General features: G+C 40.2%; 1 protein-coding gene across 1 annotated transcript in view; it reads right to left on the bottom strand.

Annotated features, from left to right (window-relative positions):
• Positions 1-21524, bottom strand: part of inpp5d (inositol polyphosphate-5-phosphatase D) — a 112108-nt gene that overhangs the window by 84136 nt on the left and 6448 nt on the right. The window contains exon 2 of the mRNA XM_072572947.1: positions 12901-12964. Within this exon, the coding sequence (XP_072429048.1) occupies positions 12901-12964 (64 nt within the window). The remainder of the gene's footprint in view (positions 1-12900; positions 12965-21524) is intronic.

Raw genomic sequence — 21524 nt, 5'->3', positions numbered from 1 at the left:
TATTTTCTTGTAGAGTCTGCAAACAGCTAGGAACTATGATTTGGAGATTAGGAACTAATTAGCCAGGAACCAACTGTCACATATAAACGTATCTCACATTAACAGATGCCACAGCGAGTCCTGTGAGTTTAAACAGGTAATTGGCCTAAAGCAGTCTGTTCAGCAGGCAGCCCCTCCAGCTATATTAAACATGAAGACCTCGAACCTTTCCAATTTTAATGTGTAATTTTTAACACAAAAAGAACCAGAAAACTAAAAAACAAAGAGAGAAAGTCTGGAGAAACTAAACAGGTCTGGCAGCATCGGTGGAGACAGGAACTGTTAACATTTTGCATCTAATAATAATCTTCAGATTATCATTCAAGTCACATTGGTCTTGAACTGTTAACTCTATTTCTCTCACCACAGATGCTGACAGATCAGTTGAGTCTCTCTTGAACATTTTTAATTGTATACAGATTTCCATTATCCACAACATTTTGCTTATGTTGACAGCTGAGCTGAGATTGCCTAAAGGGCCATATAAAGTAGAATCTTTAATTTCCCTTAAAAAAAAAAGTCATTCCAATAGCTTGCAAAGATTATCTGGGATAGCTTACTTAAAGCAACTACTTTAAGACTCAGTTTCAAAAAGTAAAAGGCATTGGAAAAATCCCATTAATATAACTAGAAGTACTGTCAGCAGGATTCCATGTTTTAAAAAAGCTTTAGAAAGGATAATGTTGGAACAGCTGAGGGACTGGAAAACATGGGGAATATCGGTCATGAGAAGGGACAACATTCATTAGTGCCCTCCTTGCTGCTGTTAAGCGTTGAACCTCCCTATTGTCACTAATTTATATGAGCAATCAGAGTTTCTCAGGAGGGAGGATATTTACTTGACAAGTGTCTGCTTGCATTGAAGTATTTGAATAATCAACACAATGAATTTTGCAAAATATGCAAATGAAGCTCCCAGAAGGGAAAAGTGTGAAGCCGGTAGATGAGACGTATTGGTCGAACACATCTTGTTTGCTTCAGAATAGACAGCCAGTCCAACCTGTAGCTAATTATTGCTGTCTTTTTTAAAGATGCTTTTCCTTCTGAGCTGTAACCTATGTAAAACAGATAAAGTGCAAAATGCTGTGCAGTTGTATCAGGAGAAATAAAATGAGCGCTGTTGAACTCCAATAAAAACTGACTTTTTATTTCAGAAAATCACATTTTGGGATCTAAGTAATTTGGGACATGGTGTGCCAAGCGTAAGATGTTTTGTAACGTAGTTCCTAAAGCTCAGCACCATTTTCACACTCCATATCTAGGGTAAGTAGACGAAGTGATAGGAATCAATTCCCATGATTATTCAACAACTCTTATGTTTCTATGGAAGATGTGTGGGCCTAGTGCATATAACATAACACATTCAGCTTACTGCTAAAACCACAGACAGCACAACTAATTTATCCTGCAGTAGAAGCCAAAGTACTTCAGAGGAAGTGAAATGTAACCCATACATTGCTCCAGTTAAACCACAACTTGAGAGCTACATTCAGTTCTGTTCATCACAATATCAGGGAGCTACTCCTTTTAGAGTATAGTCAAGCAACAAGGCTGAGCAGTTTCAGCCTAGGCTGCTCAGAGGGTAGGGTTTAGTACAGGAGCAGGTATGGCTGGCCAAACAACCTCTTTCTGTGTTCAAATTTCTTTGATACAAGCCCGGGGTGATTTGGTCTTGAAGATATCTACTGCTACAGGGGCTGAGTTATGAGGAAAGATGAAAGAATGTTCGGTTTTCTGGCTTTAAAAGGACTATGTAAATAATTGTTCTATGTACTCTGTTTAAATCCAAAGATTACGGTCATTGAATTGGAGGTAGGCCATTTCAGGTTAAGACAAAGAGAAATTTCTTAACTCAGAGGGTGACCCAACTGCGGAATTTTAACCACATAAAGCTGTGGAGGACAAGTCATGGAATATATTTTAGAAATGGATTTTTAGACACTAAAGACATAAAAAGTGTGGAGAGAGGAAGGATTATGGCATTGAGAAAGAGGATCAGCCATGATTACATTGAATGACAGAGCATTAATTACTGGATTGAGTGATCTATTCAATTTCTTATCTTTTCTGTCTCTACACACTGAAGCTTTCATTAGTAACTTCAAAGAAAATCAGTTATTTTTAACCTTACGGCCACTTGTCAAAACTAAATTATTAATTTTAATTAAGATAAAACTCAATTTGTAGTGCAAAGAGTATTCTTTAACATTTGACTCCTTCCCATTTCCTACTGTTTCCTGTAGTGCTTCACTCAGACTGCACTCGATAGTTGGTCTCACTGATATATTTTTCACCTAATTGGCTTATGTCCAAACTTTATTCTTGGATTCTGATCGTATTGCATGGTTAGTGTACCAGCCATCAACTTCTTGTGTCTGGGCAGTCATTTCCCATGTAAGCCCAGAGGCACTGACCGTCGGTGAGGTTCCATACTAAATCTCATTCCAATGCTCAGCCACATCATGGGGCACAAACCCTGACTGCGATTTCCCTTCGAGAGCACCGGCACTAAATATCACAACTTTATTGCACCGATCCCCGGCCTGTCTCAATTCTGGGATCGTCTGATCGACGTACAACATGACTGGCCCCGGTTATTAGCCAGGGAGCCTGCAGAGGGAGCTGAACTGTCTTCCTTCTGTGTTTCAGCTAACGATTTGGTTGGTGACAACAGCTAAGTAACTTGTTCCATTCAATTCCACAGACGTGTTTTTAAATCCTGACATCTCTCGCAGGTTCTACTCTGATGATCCTGGTCAAGGTCTTCTTGTTATTATGGATGTGTGTGTTTAGATGGTTGTTTTCTCAGAAGGTGGTTAAAAACTCCAAAAATATTGGAGGTATTGGAGAGTGTTGCTTCCTGTTAGAAAACCAGCAGACGAAGCTGGTCTGAATTCTGGCTCACACAAATAGCCTCTACAATTAACATTTCAAGTAGTCTGATTTGTACACTAGCTCTCAGTTGTTTTCTGTCACTGGCTTTTGGCCTACCAGTTAGTATACTGTACCACGAGCTTAGTCTTAGTAACCTGGGTTGCAGCAATAATTAAAAAAAGATTGTCACACTGCCTGACTGTGCAGTAGTCCTAGGACCATTGATTAGCAGCTTGGTCAATCCTGAACAGTCACAAGCAGGCACACTATTTAACAACTTGAGGGCGAAAGTGGAAAATAAAATAGTATTTATATAGCACCTTTCACAACCTTGTGACATAATGTTGACTGTAGACACACTGTGTAGTGTTTTTGAAGTCCAGTCATTGGTGTGGAACTGCATTAGCCAAATTACACCGACAGCAAGGAGACATTGGAGCAGAGAACCTGTTTTGTTGTTGCTGGCAGAGAGGAAACAATATTGGCCAATGCCAAGGCACCTCCGATGTTCCCTTGATGCACTCCCCACCCACAGCACAACTCTTCAGACAGTGCAGCACTCCCTCAGTGTCGCACTGGGAGTGTCAGCCTGAATAATGCATTCAGCAAACCAGTACATGACTTGAATCTACCACCTTACAACACAAAGCACTAGCTGAGCCATGGCTGACAAAGATTACGAGCAGCCTGTGACAAACTTGTCCATTTGACTCATGCAGAACTGTGAGTAAACTATGAAGATGTTTGGTGCTGATTGACAAATAACCAGCAGTGTCATGCAGGCTCACATAAAACACATGGGACAGAGGTGGCTGCTATACATTGGGGATTAATTTTAGATCTCACAACAAGCTGTGGTTACAGAAAGAGGAACAGCAAACAAAAGTACAACTGCAACAGAGGTTAAAAAAACCTGCTACAAAAGCTTGACATCCACTCAGAGATCAAGCTTCCCTTCATATTAGATAGAATTTAAAAGAAAAAACAAAATTTGACAAAGCTTTAAATCAATCTTTAAATGCATTGTATCAGCTTTGAGGCTTAAAAGCTTTGTGATTTTTGACAAGCCCATTTCAAACTGATGCCAAGATATGTGTGACGGAAAGAGATCTTATTTATTTTTTCAGGTTATTTGTTTTGAAGGGTTTAAAATGGTGGTGTCGCCCTTACCGCTACGTATAAAATGGCCGACTGAAGCTTCAATACACAATAAACTGTTCATTGCTATAAAAGGTTCTCAATGGTTGCCAAGTGACGGGTTGAAAGAATTTAAAAATATACTGCTCAACAGATGGAGACAGAGTGTCAGGTTACTAGATGTGGAGAGTATTTTTCCAAAGAGCTAATCAAATTGGTGTCCGTTGTTTGATTGAAGTTTGGTGTCACTGTCACAGACCAAGTTGCCATTGACATTCTACATGAATGTACCTTCAAAGTAGTGTACTTAAAATTTGAGAAGAAGCATCTTTAAAAATCCAGAACGCCATCTTCAGCTTTTATGTGAAAAAGTTGAGGGCATTCTTGGAAGTGATGTTACATATTAATGTTTACAAGCTTACAATTGCTAGAAATTTCTTTCTGGTTTCTCCCGTTGGCTGTAATAACCTAAATTTCTACCAATGTGACTTACATGGCTTAATATTTGGCCAGTCTTTCTGCTTTAATATAAACATTATGTCTATAAATAAAACTGAATAGGTAATTGACCCTGCATTGAGAATGTTAATATTGTTGGATTTTCATTCCCACTAAGTCAATAGGCAAACGTGGTGACCATGCCACAAATTATTCATAATCAGTCTAGGTCCTGTTGTTAAATCTGCATTACCATTGGACTAAGGCAATGAATAAACTAATGGACTCAAGTCTCACCAAATTGACTGCATTGACAAAAAGTGTTGGAGACAAAGCTTCACCTGTCACTCTGACTATTTGCAATATTTAGTTTTAAAAAAAAGGTATTTTGAAATTTAATTCACTCAGCATTAAACCAATGCCAAAAAGTGTGGTGCCGGAAAAGCACAGCAGGTCAGGCAGCATCCGAGGAGCAGGAGAGTCGATGTTTTGAGCATAAGCCCTTCATCATGAATGTTTGGGGGTGGGGGGTGGTGGTGGGGGGTTGGGGGGAGGGGGAGAGCGTTGGTAGGTGGCTGGGAATGCAATAGGTAGGTGAAGAAGGGGGGGCAGTGATGGTAAGAGGTCAGAGGTCAGAGCTGAGGGTGGAGCGGATAGGTGGGAAGGAAGATGAACAGGTGGGACAGTTCAAGAGGGTTGTGCAGAGTTGACTTCATCTCCCCTCCCCCACCTTATCCCAGATCTAACCCTTCAATTCAGCACTCTTGAACTGTCTTACTTGTCCATCTTCCTTCCTTCCCACCTATTTGCTCCACCCACTGCTCTGATCTATCACAAATCACATCCACCCCCCCCCAGCTCCATCTACCTATAACTCCCCTTCCATTTATCTCTCAGCCCCAAATTCCTGATCAAGAGCTTATGCTCGAAATGTCAACTCTCCCGCTCCTCGGATGCTGCCTGACCTGCTGTGCTTTTCCAGTGCCCCACTTTCCGACTTTGATCTCCAGCATCTGCGGACCTCACTTTCTCCTAGTCGATTAATGCCATCATTCACCAATTTTACATCTTGTCTAAATGTTACTCCACATCGATTTCAATGGAGGTTGAACCAGCATTTTACTCACATCATGACAGGCAACAGATTTAAATGACTGCCAAGTGTGAGAGCATGTATGACATCAGGTTAAATTCTGTGGGCAATTTATACATAAATTATCAAGGGAACTGGTGGATAGCTATTTGTAGACTAAGTCACACTAATTCAAGATTTACCCCATAAACGACTTTGGGGTGGGGCTGGTGGCAAGAAAGCTGAGCATAAATTGCTGGGGTGGGAATTGTAGGAAGAAATCAATGTTGGGATGATGTTTCAGCACCACCGGAATTCTATTCTTTCAGGTCCATACACACTCAGGTTGAGCAATGATGCGATTCGTGGTGGAATAGCTCACAAACTCTCCAGAGGCTGTTAAGGATACAAGGCATCCACTCTAATCAGAGAGTATTTTGGATGACTAGCTAGTGTCTACCATGTATGAGGACATTGGTAAGAAGTAATTGAGGGTCTTTTGGAGCCCACACGGCTAAGGTTGGCAGTGCCTGGCATTGGACACTCAGAAATGAGATCACTGTGTGAGGAAGACTCAGTAATGCAAACACACAAAGTAGGCAGGTCACCAATATTCCAGAACACCACTGGTGACAAAGCAGACACACTAGCTCTCTTCCAGAAATGAAGAGACATTGCTGTCTCAGAGCATAGTGTAGAGGCAGAGCAGACCGTGATGGAGGGGCAGTTCAATGCTCTTCACCAGTAACCGAGCGCTGCTTGCAAGTCACACTCCTATCACACTACAGGAAGGGGTTTCCAAAGTCTTGGCTCGACCAAACTGCAGGTATACCCCAGCCCTGCGTCAGTGGGAGGAGATAGCAGAATGGTCTATTCTATAGAGCAATAATGGGAATCTTACTTGTCTGAGCATCTTGCTTTGAAGACTCCTAAAGACAGGTCTCTCACTGGTTTCTGAATTAGCTTTCAATCTCAAATGTACCCTGGGTATCTGCTATTCTATACGTAAATGATTCAAGCTTCATGATTAGATTACAGTTGAACCTCCTCTCAGCTATCCATTATTTTATGCAAAAACTGTAAATATATAGAATAGCCTTAATTGCGCACAGGTTCACTTGAGTGCATATAAAGCAACAGTCTCTGAAAATGTAGATTGCTGTGTTGGGAAGTGTATTACAAGGTTTCAGTCTGTAAATTAGCACAAGACTGAGTAAAATGTTGTCTACAGTGCAAACCTTCAAAAACTGGGCTTTCTGAACTGTAACGCAAATTGCAAGGACTCTATTAAGTCACCCTTTGAGGACCTATTTGATTATCAATGAACAGTAAAGTTATAGGAACTATGAAATAGACTATAGGCAGTTTATACGAAATCTGGGATATATTCGCAAGAAAGTTGAGTCATCACAAAATTAATTGAAGAATGAAAGGAACAAGAAACATACTTAGAAAGAATAACTGAAAGGTTTTGTTTTTATTTTAAAAGGATTTGCACGAAAGGGTTAAACTCCACTGGGTGAATTTTGTTCAGTTGCAGACTACACCAGCTTTTCTGAATACAGAGCCACCTCTTCCTCTTTTACAGAGGCTTTTGCAGAGCTGCTTAGCCTCGAGTTCTCAGTAACTTCTGCAGAAAAGCTGAAGCAGAAAGGAGTTCCTAGTGAAGTCTAGCTGAGGGTGCAACCTCTGATGTATGAGGGAACGTGCCTTGCTCTCTGTGTTACAGTCAAACAAGGAAATACAAAAAAAAATGCATCAATGGTCACAACATGTCCAGGGACTGACCAGTGTAACTTCATCATTGCAATAAACCCAGATTTAACAGTTACGACAGGGTGTTTATGTAGTTCAGATCATTTTTCAGGGGCGATACTATATATTGCTAAATCAGCTTTCTGAGTATATCAGCTTTAAAATCTTCCATTAAATATTCACAATAGCATTTAAAGAGATGGCGTATTCAAGATCAGGAAATGTCAGAAGTTGTGGCTTGTGATCTAAAACGTCCTCCTGGTATCATCTACGCTGCAGAGTTACACTGTCACAATGCCCACAGACTCAGCTAGGACCTGGACACCCCGAGGCATGTATTGGGATGCTCTTGTGGAAGAATAGACCAGCAACTCCAAAAGGGTAAAACCAAAAGAACGGTGGGTGCTGGAAATCAGAAATGAAAACAGAAACTGGAGAAACTCAGCACATCGAGCAGCATCTGTTAGAGAGAAAGTAAGAATTAATGTTTCAGGTCCAGTGACCCTTCTTCAGCTCCAAAGCCGTTGATAAATGGAGGAGAATGGGGCTCAGGAGCAAGTGATACAGTTTCCCAAGACAGAAGCGCCCACTCATAGGCCCTCAGATTGGAGCATCCGAGTGATGGAAAAAGGTTGAAGATGGGGACACATCCGAGTCCCAGCTTAGTTTAAGGCCCTTGTCCCTAGCTAAATGGGAGAGTGGGACCCAATCATTATCTTTCGAAAGCAGCCCCTTCCCAGAGTGATGTTCAGATTGTAACTTCCTGTTCTCTAGAGCAGAGAATCTCTGCTCTCCTCCATCTGATGACAAATTTAGGAACGGGGGGGGGAACCCCTACCTTCATCTACCTATCACACTCTCAGTTACCTTCCCCCTCCAGCCCCACTCCCCTCCCATTTATCTCACCACCCCCTCAGCTCACAGCCTTATTCCTGATGAAGGGCTTTTGCCAGAAACGTCAATTCCTTGGATGCTGCCTGACCTGCTGTGCTTTTCCAGCACCACACTCTCAAACCTAACAGAATAGGACAGAGAGAGAGAGAGATGAGAGGAGCAGATTGATAGATTTCAAGGTTAGAGTGGAGCAGAGCAGAAGCCTTAAGTAGCAAACTGGGAGATGCGGTTTCACACTTTGAGCAGATTGGGAAGTGATGTTAAAATTGTTCTAGACATTGGTTGGGCTTCAGTTGTATTGTAGATCATTCTAACCGCCACATTACAGCAAGGGTAAGCAGATCCAATACAACTATAACAGGAATGGGAGGCTATAAACATGAAGAAAGTTTACAGAAATCAGGGCATTTTCAATTGCAGCACAGTTTAGAGAAATCCAGGAAAGGGACTTTCAGAAGACAAATACTGAAAGGGAGAAGTTAGATTGATTATTGTTTATGGGCCAACAACTGTGTATTTAAAACAGTTTTCACAAATAGACATTAGGCAGGTGCTACAATATGATTGAACTGAAATGGGATATAGCTTTTGAAAAAGTTGAATAAAACAAGAGAGAAATGGGATTAGACAATTTCAGTCAAAAATCCAGTACAGGTAAAATGGGTTGGAATAAATAAAAATTAAGTATTTGGAACAAAATAGATGAATTAACAGTACAAAAATAAGGAATGATCTTAGAGCCGTACAGAGACATGGTCACAATGACATTAAAGCTGGGAACTAAGTATTCAGAGGTATGTGAATGTTTAAAAGTACAAGCAGAAAGACAAGTGTGGTGAGAGTATGGGATGAGTGAGGTACAATGGCAAGAAGTGAGCAGGACAGTGGCTTAGTAGTTAGCACTGCTACTTCATGATGCTAGGAACCCGGGTATGATTCCACCCACGGGTGACTGTCTGTGTAGAGTTTGCACATTCTCACCATGTCTGCGTGGGTTTCCTCCAAGTGCTCGGTTTTCTTTCCACAGTCCAAAGATGCGCAGGTTAGTTGGATTGGCTGTGGGAAATGCAGGGGTAGGAAAGGTGGGACGTTCTTTGGAGGGTCGGTGTGGACTCAATGAACCAATGGCCTGCTTCCACACTGTTGGGATTCGATGATTCTATGGAATGGATATTGATTGGAAGAATTGATATGCATAGAGTGAAGAAATAAAGAAAAACTGGGGAGATGACACTCATAGACATAGTCCATAGGCCCCCTGACAGCAGCTATACATCAGGAGATAATGAGGTCATCTAAAATAGGCAGTACTTTAATCAAACAATTTTAGTCTTAGTGTAGATTGGGATGGTCAGATTGAGATGGCAGATATGAGGAAGATTTTACAGAGTGCATTTGGGACAATTTCCTAGAACAACACATTGGGGACCAGTCAGGCGAGTTTGGGTCTGGTGATGTGTAATAAGGCAGGTTTAATAAATGTCAGTTTAAAAGGTTCCCTCAGAAACAGGAACAACATGGTAGGATTTAGCATTCACCTTGAAAGGAAGGAACTAGGTTCAGAAATAATTGTGCTAAGTTTAAATAAGGACAGTTAACAAGGGACAAGGAAGTGGAGTGGGAGAGGAGTTTAGCAAAGATGTTGAGGAACAATGGCAGACTTTTAACAAAATGGTTTACAGTAAAAGACCTCTCCCAGTGAGAAAGGTGGATTCCAGTAATGGGATAAGCTAACCATAGATAACTAGGGAATAAAAGGATAGCATCAAACTGAAAGAAAAATCATACAATGTGGTGAAGATTAGTGGTAAGTTAGGGGATTGGGGCAGTTTTAAAAATCAAAACACAATCAAAAAATTGGAAAGAAGGAGATCAACTTTGTGGGTGAACTTGCAAGTAAAGGAGGAATTGATTCTCTCTGAAGGTAATGAATCTGTAGAATGCTTTTGCCCCACAGGGCTGTAGGGGCAGAGTCATTCAGGATGTTCAAGACAGGTCCTAATCAGTAAGAGAATCAAGGATTATGGAGGAAAGACAGGAAAATGAAGTTGAAGATGATCAAATTGACCATGATTTCATAGAATGATGGAGCACATTTGATGGGCTGAATGGCCTACTTCCACTCCATCTTACAGTCATAAATCATCCCCAGGTTTTATTTATTGAGAATCAAGCATATTAATGAGCATTAAGAGTATACTTGGGTGCAGTCAGATATGTACGTTTATATATGTATACCCCAGATTGGTGAAGCAGAGCAGGTGATAACTTGGAGAGAGCTCAGAATAGAAACCTCTACCATGTAGTTTCACTGAATTGGCAGCCAAGCTAATCATGAATGAAGAATCAGCTTGAACCAGCCATCCAGCAGGACAATTGAAGAGCCGAGGGACGTTTCCTTCACAGCTCAGAGCACACTCCCCAGCCAAATTCAGGCCAGAATCACCGTTCATCCCAGTTCATAGTTCACATTTTAGTCATGCCAACACCTTCCCAAATCCTAATAATAGAAGCTCGATTACGTCCACCAGCCTGTCTCGCTTTACAATCGCATTGACTTTTGTTTCCCTTGGTGCAATGACATGGTCAATTGAATTGTTTGTTATAATTAAATTGAGCAACTCTTTATTCCCATCAAAATTACTCTATGATTTTGTTTGTGCTTCCCTTTGTACATGCACCATTTGGAATTGAATGGACAATGTTTACATATCCATTTGCTGCATCAACCATCACATTGCAATTACAGGCTCTAGCCACCGAGTGGTATGTTGGAGTGAGTTTCTGAATTCTCGCTCCCAACTCCATTGACATCATCAGCACAGATGAAAAATGGTTTCAACACATTATGAGCAGCGCTACTGAGAATTCAACTGCATCTGAATTTGGCTCAACTATAGCCAACTCTCATCTCTTGTTTCAAAAAAAAAGGTGAATTCAGGACAAAATCCAGGCTGACATGCCAGTACAGTACTGAGGGTGTGCTGCATTGTTGAAAATGCTACCTTTCAGCTGAGATATTGAACTGAGGCATCTGCCCTCTCAGCTAGATATAAAATGTGCCATACCACTATTTCAAAAGAGGGATTTTCCCTAGTGCACAGGTAAATATTTATCCCTCAAAACATCTTGAAACGTCAGTCATTATCACATTGCTGTTGGAGAGAATTTGAGGTGTACAAAATCACTACCTTGTTTCCTATGCCACAGAGGGACTGTACATAATTAGGTGCAAAGCTCATTGGGATCCCTAAGGATATGAAAGGTGCTTAATGAAAGCAAGTGTTTTTTTTATATTTTACAATTGGGTGCTGCTGATGCAGAGCTTTGGGAGTCAGGAGCACATTTCAAGAGTTAAATACTACATGGTAAAATTGAGTGTTTGCAGCGCTGCTATCCTTTCTGCAATAAACTCACACTGACATCTGACTCTGGGGAGCTAGTCACTTTCTCAGATCTCACCCACATGGTCATTAATTCAGTGTGTTGACAGGACTTGTATACATGCGCATTTTCTGTATACAAGAATGTATCCAACGATGTAGTACTACATCATAAACAGGGACTAAAAATTATCATTGTCATCCAATTCAATCCCCAGTTCAGGAGGATCTTGCAAATCTTCTCTCTTTCATTTGTTCACCTACCCATAGATCCTAAAGTAAACACTTCAAACATGGAATAAGAGCTAAAATAGCTCACTCAGCTGACTCCCTCCATAGCTTTTCTTGTCAAAGTTTCCACCCAACCTCCCAAAGGACACACACACACAGAGAAACAACCAAAAAAAAATGGAAAATAAAAAAAAACAAATACTGGAAATGCTCAGCAGGTCTGCCAGCGGAGTGAGAAATAGAATGTAATGAGTAGAATGTGTATTTTTTTCAATATTAGGGCCTCTCATTTTGAAGAAGTCCATATCCAGTTGGCAACATGAAATGTATTTAATTCCAAATGGCTACTACCAGACGCACTGAGCATTTCCAGCACTTTGTTTTTATTTCAGATTACCAGCAGCTGCGGTGTTTTATTTTTGTCAAAATTGCTAAAGCCTCCTCTCAAACAGTTTGCCACAAAAAGCAGCACAGCATTGATTCAGTATCATAACCCAGCATTTCCACGCTAGAAACCCCACTGCAGAGATGGCACATTCTCAATTTGAGCAGCTAGGAAGAGCCATGTTTTTAGGGTTTACATCATTAAGTACACCTTTTAAAATACCAGGATGCTGTAACTGATAAACAAAATATTAATTCACAAGATGTGGGCATTGCTGTGGGCCAGCATTTATTGCCTATCCCCAACTGCCCAAGAAAAAGTGGCGGTGAACCCACGTCCTTGAGCCACTGCAGTCCACGTTGTATGGATACACCCACAGTGCTATTAGAGAAGGGTGTTCTGGGGTTTTGATCCAGTGTCATTGAGGGACCAGTGATATATTCCCACGTCTAATTGTGAGTGACTTGGAGGGGAATTTGCAAGTAGTCGTGTTCCCTGCTAACCTTGTTCTGCTCAATAATTATGACCAATTCTGCTCTTAACTGGATAGTTAGTGACTGAGTCAGTAAATATTTAGACCTATTTGGTACTCACCTCTCCCAAGGCCTTTGGAAAGATTTGTCATACTAGATTAACAGTGTCATAGGTTTTGATAGCTCAGAAGTTTAAGCTTGATTAAAGTGACCACCTACCTGAACAGACAACAAATTGTCCTCATTTATAAAAATCCTGTAAGTGTAGACACAGTTTTCATATCTGGAAGAGAGGAGAATAAAAAGAAAGTTAAACAATTAAATTCAGTTTAAGGTTGATCCTTTTCAATGATTTTTGATCACCCTTTCTAGTTCCCCCAATTCCAGCTCCAACACAAAAAGTAAAGTAAAGGCACAACATCAGCAAATCTTTGTTCCATTTTTGAAACCGACTTCTCCATCTCCCGTGATCAAAACTGCTCAAAATGCAACAAGAACTTATATTTATACAATATCCTGAATAGAGTGAAACATCTCAGAGATTCGCAGGAGCAATTACCAAACAAAATTTGACACCAAGGTACCTCAGAAGATATTCGGCCAAATCTAATCTAGGAATTAAGGGTTGGCTTAAAGGTGTCTACAAGTGGAGAGTCAAAGGTTTCAGGAGGGAATTCCCAAGCTTCATGCTTAGGCAGATGTTGGTCAAAATCAAGTATGCTCAAGAGGTCAGAATTAGAACAGCATTGATCTATGCAATATCAACATAACCTCTCCTGCTTGGAGTGTTTGCTTTTTATCTGTTTTGTTTCAATGTTCTAAATATTTTGTATTCTCTAGGATAAAGACTAACTGCAGCACTAAAGGAGAGCTGCACTGCTGGAGATGGTAACTTGAAGTTGAAATGTTTTACAATAAAGAATGAAAATGCATTGATAGATGTTTTCTTAATTAGACACTACCATTGTGCCTCAAGAACCTGATGGAACTTACAACCTTAGGCCAGCCATAATTACCCTACAAATGAAGTGCTTTAAATGGTGGTCTCTGGCTACCATGTTCTTGACATTCAGTTTGTTCCAAGTAAAAATATGATAATGACCCAACTTTCTGTTAAATTATGTTAGTTAAGAGACAAGACCAAGAGTTTTGGAACAGTGCCTCTAATCTTCTTTGGATAGTGCTGCAGCATCTTTCATGTCTACCCGAGTGGGCATGTGGGATCTTAGTCTGAACTTAATTTAAATAGCACTACTTCTAAACTGTTATTACTTCACATTTTTTGTTACTAAAGCTAGTTTGGAAAATTCTGAAGGGTTCCACCAAAACAAACAGTCAGAGAGCAACAGTTATAGCAATCATTAACTTTCCAAATCGTATCAAAGGTACTTTTATTAATTAGAACAATGAAGAAATTCTGAAGTGGTCTTAATCCCAAACTGGATTATTTAGGAGCACGGCAACTAAGTCCTTCTATAAGATTCACGAAGGTTATGTACACAAACTATTAGGAAGGCAAATATTATGTTAGCCTTTATTGTACTCTGCAAGTAATGAAACTTGCTACAATTATTATATAGGGCTTTGTTGTGAAACCACACAAACTGCTGGTGGGATGTTTTGGTCACTGTGCATAACGAAGATAAATATATGGTCTTGGAGACAAATGTGATTAAAGATTCTTTAGATTGGTTTGTGGGATGAGAAGATTGTTCTATGAGGAGAGATTGAGTAGAATGGCCTTTTAATGTTTGGAGTTTAGCAGAATGAGAGGTAATAGAATTTTATGCTTCCAATTATAAGAGAGCTGTACCTGGGATAGCAGAAAAGTGGGAAAGTGGTATAAGTATAAAATTTCAGCATCTTACAGAATGGCAAATTTGATTCTGGGGCTTCGTGACCCACTCTGATAAAACACAAAGCAGTGTTCCTGATAAGACTAGCTCAAATTAGAATGTTCTGTTAAAGCAATGTTGAGATTTCATAGCATACCTCCAGTGTGGAAGCAGGCTATTTGGATGATTGAGTCCACTCCATCCATCTGAAGAGCATCACACCTAGACCTACCCTATCCCTGTAACCATGCATTTCCCATGGCCAAATCACCTAACCAGCACACCTGTGGTAGGGAACCGGAGCAGCTGGAGGAAACCCATGCAGACACTGAAAGAATGTTTGCGTGGAGTTTGCATAGTCACCTGAGGGTGAACTTGAACCTGGTTCCTGGTCACTTATCACTGAACTATCATGCTGTGTCAAGGTTTTAGGATCAAGGCTGAACAGAACCTCAAATATCAAAGCACAAATCTCCAGCAGCTCAATCTCCTCATGTAAATTATAAGGCTGTACAATTCATTGTTGGCAAATACTGCTTCATTCACAGTATTCAATCAGTAATTGTTAACAGTATACACACTCCCAATGTTAACAGCAGTTATTTTTGTTATCTTGTATATATTTAACAGTAGGAAACAGTATTTTGCAAAAATACTGAGTGTAGTGTTATTTGGAAATCTCATTCCTGTTCTCATATACCTAAAGGGCCTTCATTTCCTCACACCAGCCCAGCCATCAGGGTTGAAGCCTGGGTGAAACCATTAACGCTAATCATTGACAACGTAACATTGCTAGTGCCATTAATGTTTACACTGTTAAGATCATTACTCAATTGCTACATTACTTAAAGAGATTTGGTTACTGTAGAGATTCTGTCTTGCAGGGGTGACATTAGCATCTGCTCCCAAGTGTTGTGATTTCGCATACGTAAGGATTAATGGTACCTAACCCCAAACAGTAATCTGATTGCCTTTCCAGGACATCAAGGGCAAAACTATTCCATTCCAATAACATTCAGGGGCTTTGTAAATCAACAACCTACTATACTCCAGGACTCTTTATTGTTGAAGCTAACAGAAAAGAAAACGCAGACCTTTGTAAAGCAGGCCAAAGATTTGTGATCACCCATATGTCTAAAATACATGGGTGTACAAATATGTGTATGTGTTTTCTGTAAAAATCAGAAGGAGATAGCTGTTTGATCCATCCTTGCACTGGTTTGTCTGTAGAGCTTCAAGTTAATCCCCCTCCCCATTCCCTCTCAAGTCTTTTTAAGTCCATTTCCAATTCTCTTTCAAAAGTAAATCTTGCATCCGTTTCCCCCACTCTTTCAGGAATTGCACTCCAGACCCTATCAACTGGCTAGAAGAAAAATATTTCCTCCAGCAGTTCCTGCTCAGTATCTTAAATCTGCCTCTACTAGTTACCCTTTTGTCACTTGGAGTAGTTTTACTCTTTGTCAAAACTGTTCATGATTTTGACTACCTCTATCAAAACATCTCCAAACCTCCTCTCCTCCAAGAAGAACAATTGAAGCTTCTCTAGTCTCTTCACAGAATTCAAGTCCCATATCTCTAGTACTATTCTAACAGCTCTCCCTCTTCCTAGTCTGGCTATCTTTCTGAAACTGTGCTGCCCATAGCTTTAAAGAAATATTCTAGCAGTGACACTTGGGATGTAAGGTGTGTGATTTCTGTGTTTTATCATTTATTTTAATTAGCTTCTATTTTGAACTAGTGGCATGTGAGTTTTGGCCTGTGTGTATGAGGTGTTTATTAACTAACTTGCCAGCTCTTCTTGAGCCAGGATTTTAAACCAACAGGTCATGTGCAAAAGTGGCTGGGCCCTCCATGAGCTTGTATTCTGAGATTTTATGATTGGAGAAAGCAAACATTAAAAGGCGTTAGTCTGCTTTTGGTTCAGAAGAAATCAAATTTGTTTTGTTTAGGAAAAGCCATGGACTGGAAAGGTTTTTTTTGCAATTCCCAGAGACCTTGTTGGTTGAGGTACAAGAGAAAGGACTTACTTCAAATCAGTAAGGCAGGAGAGTGCACCTCAGTAGGAGTTTTGGTTTGACAAATTCCAGTCCAAAAGTGTTTGGTTATAAACCTGAAGGGATTATTTGAAGCAAAGAAAATTTAAGCTCAAATGTGTGAAAAATAAAGGAAAAGATGATCAAACTCAAGACTGGGAATTAAGAAAAAGCAATTAACTCAAATCCATAGATGTAATAGAACAGACAACTCTCTCTAGAATTTCAGTAATGTAAAGTGGTGTTGGGAATAGCTGGGGTTGTATTTTACCATGTGTTTTGAAATCTTTTAAATTGTGTTGTACATAAATAGATTGGTCTGTTCTATTTTATCTTCATTTCTTTTGCACAATTAACTTGTGTGTTATTGTAAAAACAGAATCTGCAGCATGGCAGACTTATGCTTAAGTTATGACTCTACCATGTTATATGAACAAACAATAAATCATGACCTATCAAGCCAGTTATTATTCTTGGATCTGACAACCAGTATAAGATCTTAGAGTCAGATATGTACAGCACAGAAACAGACCTTCATTCCAACTCATCCATACCGACCAGATATCCCAACCCAATCTAGTGCCACTTGCCAGCACCCAGCCCATATCCTTCCAAATCATTCCTATTCATATACCCATCCAGATATCTTTCAAGTGTTGCAATTGTACCAGCCTCCACCACTTCCTCTGGCAGCTCATTCCATACACGTACCGACCTGTTTGAAAAAGTTGCCCCTTAGGTCTCTTTTATATCTTTCCCCTCTCACCCTAAACTTATGCCCTCTTGTTCTGGACCCGCCCACCTCAGGGAAAAAACTTTGTCTATTTATCCTATCCGTGCCCCTCATGATTTTATAAACCTCTATAATGTCACCCCTCAGCATCCAACGCTCCAGGGAAAACAGCCCCAGATTATTCAACCTCTCCCTATAGCTCAACCTTGGCAACTTTCTTGTTAATCTTTTCTGAACCCTTTCAAGTTTCACAACATCTTTCGGATAGGAAGGAGACCAGAATTGCACACAATATTCCAATAGTGCTCTAAACAATGTCCTGTACAGCCGCAGCACAACCTCCAAACACCTGCTAACCAATAAAGGAAAGCATATCAAATGCCTTCTTCACTACCCTAACTACCTGCGACTCCACTTTCAAGGAGCTATGAACCTGCACTCCATGGTTTCTTTGTTCAGCAACACTCCCCAGGACCTTACCATTAAGTATATATGTCCTGCGAAGATTTGCTTTCCCAAAATGCCGCACCTTGATCAAAGACATAACCCATGTTTTACAGCACAGATACAGCATAAAAAGGTACAGCATAACTTAAATCCACTGGTATTTATTGCCTCTATTTATAAATTCAATATCCTAAATGATTTTCTAAACAGCCCTCTGTACTGGTCCTTCAACCTTTGCATATGTACGTATAACTCCAGGTCTCTTCCTGCACTTCCTTCAAAATTAAAAATAACTTATGTTGCTTTTCTATATTTTTCTCCCCAAAATGTACCAGCATTAACTTTCATCTTCCACATAATTATCTATTTTACCTCACTGTTGACTGTATTTCTGAGTTTTGTGTCTACTGCAAGCTTTGAAGTCATGTCCTATATACCCAAGCCCTGGTTATTTTGGTCTTATTACTACAGATTAATAAGAGCAGTGTGTATACCTGTTCACACACATGCATGTGTGTTGCGTTTAAGTATGCTTGGGTATATACAATGCATGCACAGGTTTTTATTCTTGTGTGGTCATCTGGTCACAAGCTCCTGAAAATACTTCTCTTGTGTGCAAGTTCGGTTTGACTTTTCTTCCTCTTTTCTGTGTTAATTCCATTTCAGTATTTTCATTCTTCTTCTATGTTGTGGCTTTCAGCAATTCCAAAGTAGCCAGTCAACAAAAATGATTAAGTCTGCATGAAATCCAAAAGTAAAGCAACTGCTTGGACTGATCAAGGTCAATGCAGTAAAGACAATTGTGAAACATCTTGAGTAACTGTGCCAAATTATACCAGGGAGATTGGTTAGTGTGGAGTTGTAAAAATATTATACTGATGCAAAACACACAATGCTGAAATGTATCTAATCAGTATTCAACCTGATGTGTGGAACTGACTAATACAAGGGTCTAAAAGTAACTCAATCTTGTATCTCTAAAGTCTCATGGGAATATGCAAACATTAGCAAGGGGAGCAAAGCTTGCAGAAAACAAGGTCTTCCAAGATAATTAAACTTTCCTCACCTTACCTGGTCCTACAAAGGAAATTTAAGAAAATGTTTAAATCTTTTCAGGAGTCTTCTGAATCCAACCTTTGTCTTGGCTATTTTGACCTGACAGGAAACTCCCTGCTATTAGCTGCTCAACTCAATTAGCAAAAGTGGAATTCTAGTGGTATCACCCAGACCTGTTATACATGAAGTAAAGAAAGACCCCAATGGTTTTAGGCAGGTCTCCCTTCTCTCTGTTCACAACAGTAGTTGAATTCTTGGCATTTCCAGAAAGGAGGAATAATCTGGGCAATTTTAGTTCCAATTCTCTCAGATTATACAGGTTTGATATTAGCCTTTGGGGCTACTTACACAAATCTTTACATATGGCCTTGAATGAGCAACATTTCTGTCTCATGTGTCTTGCTTTTATTAAAGATTTCTCAGTTCATATCAGCTCTCTGTCATGGTTAATGTTAGCAATCAATGGAGCGTAGGAAATTGAGGGGTGACCTTATAGAAGTTTATAAAATCATGAGAGGTATAGATAGGCTTAAATGGTGGGTGTCTTTTCCCTAAGATAGGGATTTCAAGAATAGGGGGCACACTAAGGTGACAGTATTACTTAATACTCAAAGAAAAGTACTTCACAGACTGACAAATGTTTTCTCATCTAGGATGAATGAAAGGCATTTTAGCAATACATTTTTCATTAGGCATGAAAATGTTGCATCCTATCAGAGGAGAATAAAGCAGGAATGCCAAGATACGACTTAGGGAAGTACAGCTGGGTCAAGAATAGCATCTCCTAGTAGCTTTATCTCAAAATTCTTAGGGTGGCTCTGTGGCTCAGTGGTTAGCACTGCTGCCTCAGTACCAGGGATCCAGGTTGATTCCAAACTCGGGCAGCTTCTGTGTGGAGTTTGCACTTTCTTCCCGTGTCTGTTTGTTCTAGTTTCTTCCACAGTCCAAAATGTGCACTTTAGGTGGATTGGCCATGCCAAATTGCCCCTAGTATCCAGGGATGTACACATTAGGTGGGTTGGCCATTAGGAAGTCATTGCAGACTCAATGGGCCGAATGCTGAAAGTGTAAAAGCAGACCATTCTAACTCAATGCTGTCTGCTTTTTCTTAAACTTAAGATATGGGGAGGAATAGATGAACAGAAATGAGATTCTAATCATGACTGAATAAGATTGAAGCTTTTAGGGATTATTTTAATTTTGGGTGATAGGGTAAAAATGAATGATATTGAACTCACCCCCAGCCAGTAAGGAAAGGAATTAGCTCAATCCAAAGACCAGCATGGGATTCATTGTACAATTATCCTGATTGAACCTACACTCCACAATTGAAGGCACCACATCAAATTGATACCACCCACTGTTTTGCATGATGTGTTCCTCTTCTTTCAGTAAACTCTGTTTTCCAAAAGTAGATAATTAAGAGTGGACTTCCCCAATCCCTTAACTTTGTTCATTTCAGATTTCCGAGAGCTGAAATGTTGCTTGGTCAGTGGATGGAAAAAAAATAGTGACAATAGGAAAACACCATTTTGTAATCCCAACAGTTGCAGCTACCAGCTCAGACATTGTAACTTTTAAGAGACATGGGTAGAGGAAGGATCAGTATGCCATAACAGTGGGCACAAGTGCCCAGGAGCCATGGCAGGGGGTTAAAGGAGAACAGAGGTGCCAAATTACTGGACAGCAAGATCACACACTAGGTTTGCTGTATAGAACTCAGGTATAACATAGACTTCATTAATCCCTAAGACTCTACTTTTCACCAGGATGTTGCCCAGGGGAGAGCATTTGAACTATGAAGAGAGGCAGATAAGCTTGAGATGTTTTCTCTGGGGCAAAGGAGAGGTGTATAAAATTATGAGGTACACGAATAGGGTGTATAGAAAGCTGCTCTTTCCCTTACTTGAAGGATCAAGAGCAAGAGGCACACTTTTAAAGTGAAAGGCAGGGTTTTAGAGGCAATTTGGGGAAAATGTATTTCACCCAGAGGTGATGGGGTGGTCTGGAATGAACTGCCTGGAAGGTTAATTTAGTGGTAATCTCAACCTTTAAACAAAAAAGGGCTTGGATGAATTCTTGAAGTGTCATTACATTAAATGTATTGGCTTGAATGCAGAAAAGTTGGACTCATGTGGGTAGTGTAGGTTTGGGACTACAGACTCAATGGGCTGAAGGGCCTATTCTGTACTGTACAGTTGTGTGACTATGGGCCTGGAGTTGAAACTCTCGGTGTAGACAGGCTTATGAAGCATTGTACTTATACACTGAGCAGCAGTCTAGAAGGCATACACAATGTTAAGACCCAGAATCGCCTTGACCACCATAGACAATGTGACCTTTGCTCTACTTTAAAGTTGCAGTTGTGCCTGTAGCAGATGGCAGATTATAGCCCCAACCTCTGTCATTGAGTTTTTGTATCTCAATCATTGGTCCCTATCAAAATGGGGCCAAGGGGGGTGCTCCCTGAAAGACCTTGGCGTTACAGCATCCTGCTCTAAAATGCCTTCTCCAAACCTATGGTTTTCCCCCTTCTAGAAGCTTGCATGGCCTGTCATTATTCTTCCAGTCAGACTCAAATCCCAGGGAATGCCCAGTAAGCATTGTATGAATGGCAGCAACTTATTTCAGCAAAAGGCTTTGAGGTAAATTTAAGTACTTCAGCACCAATCAGTCCATTCACTGTTGTCTAATTAAGCATTATGCACAGTCAGGAGAAATAATCTAGTAACTTAACCA

Source organism: Chiloscyllium punctatum, chromosome 6 (assembly GCF_047496795.1).
Source record: "Chiloscyllium punctatum isolate Juve2018m chromosome 6, sChiPun1.3, whole genome shotgun sequence".
Lineage (NCBI taxonomy): Eukaryota > Metazoa > Chordata > Chondrichthyes > Orectolobiformes > Hemiscylliidae > Chiloscyllium > Chiloscyllium punctatum.
Note: the sequence above shows the minus strand (reverse complement) of the source record. Positions and strands in the feature narration are given on the sequence as shown.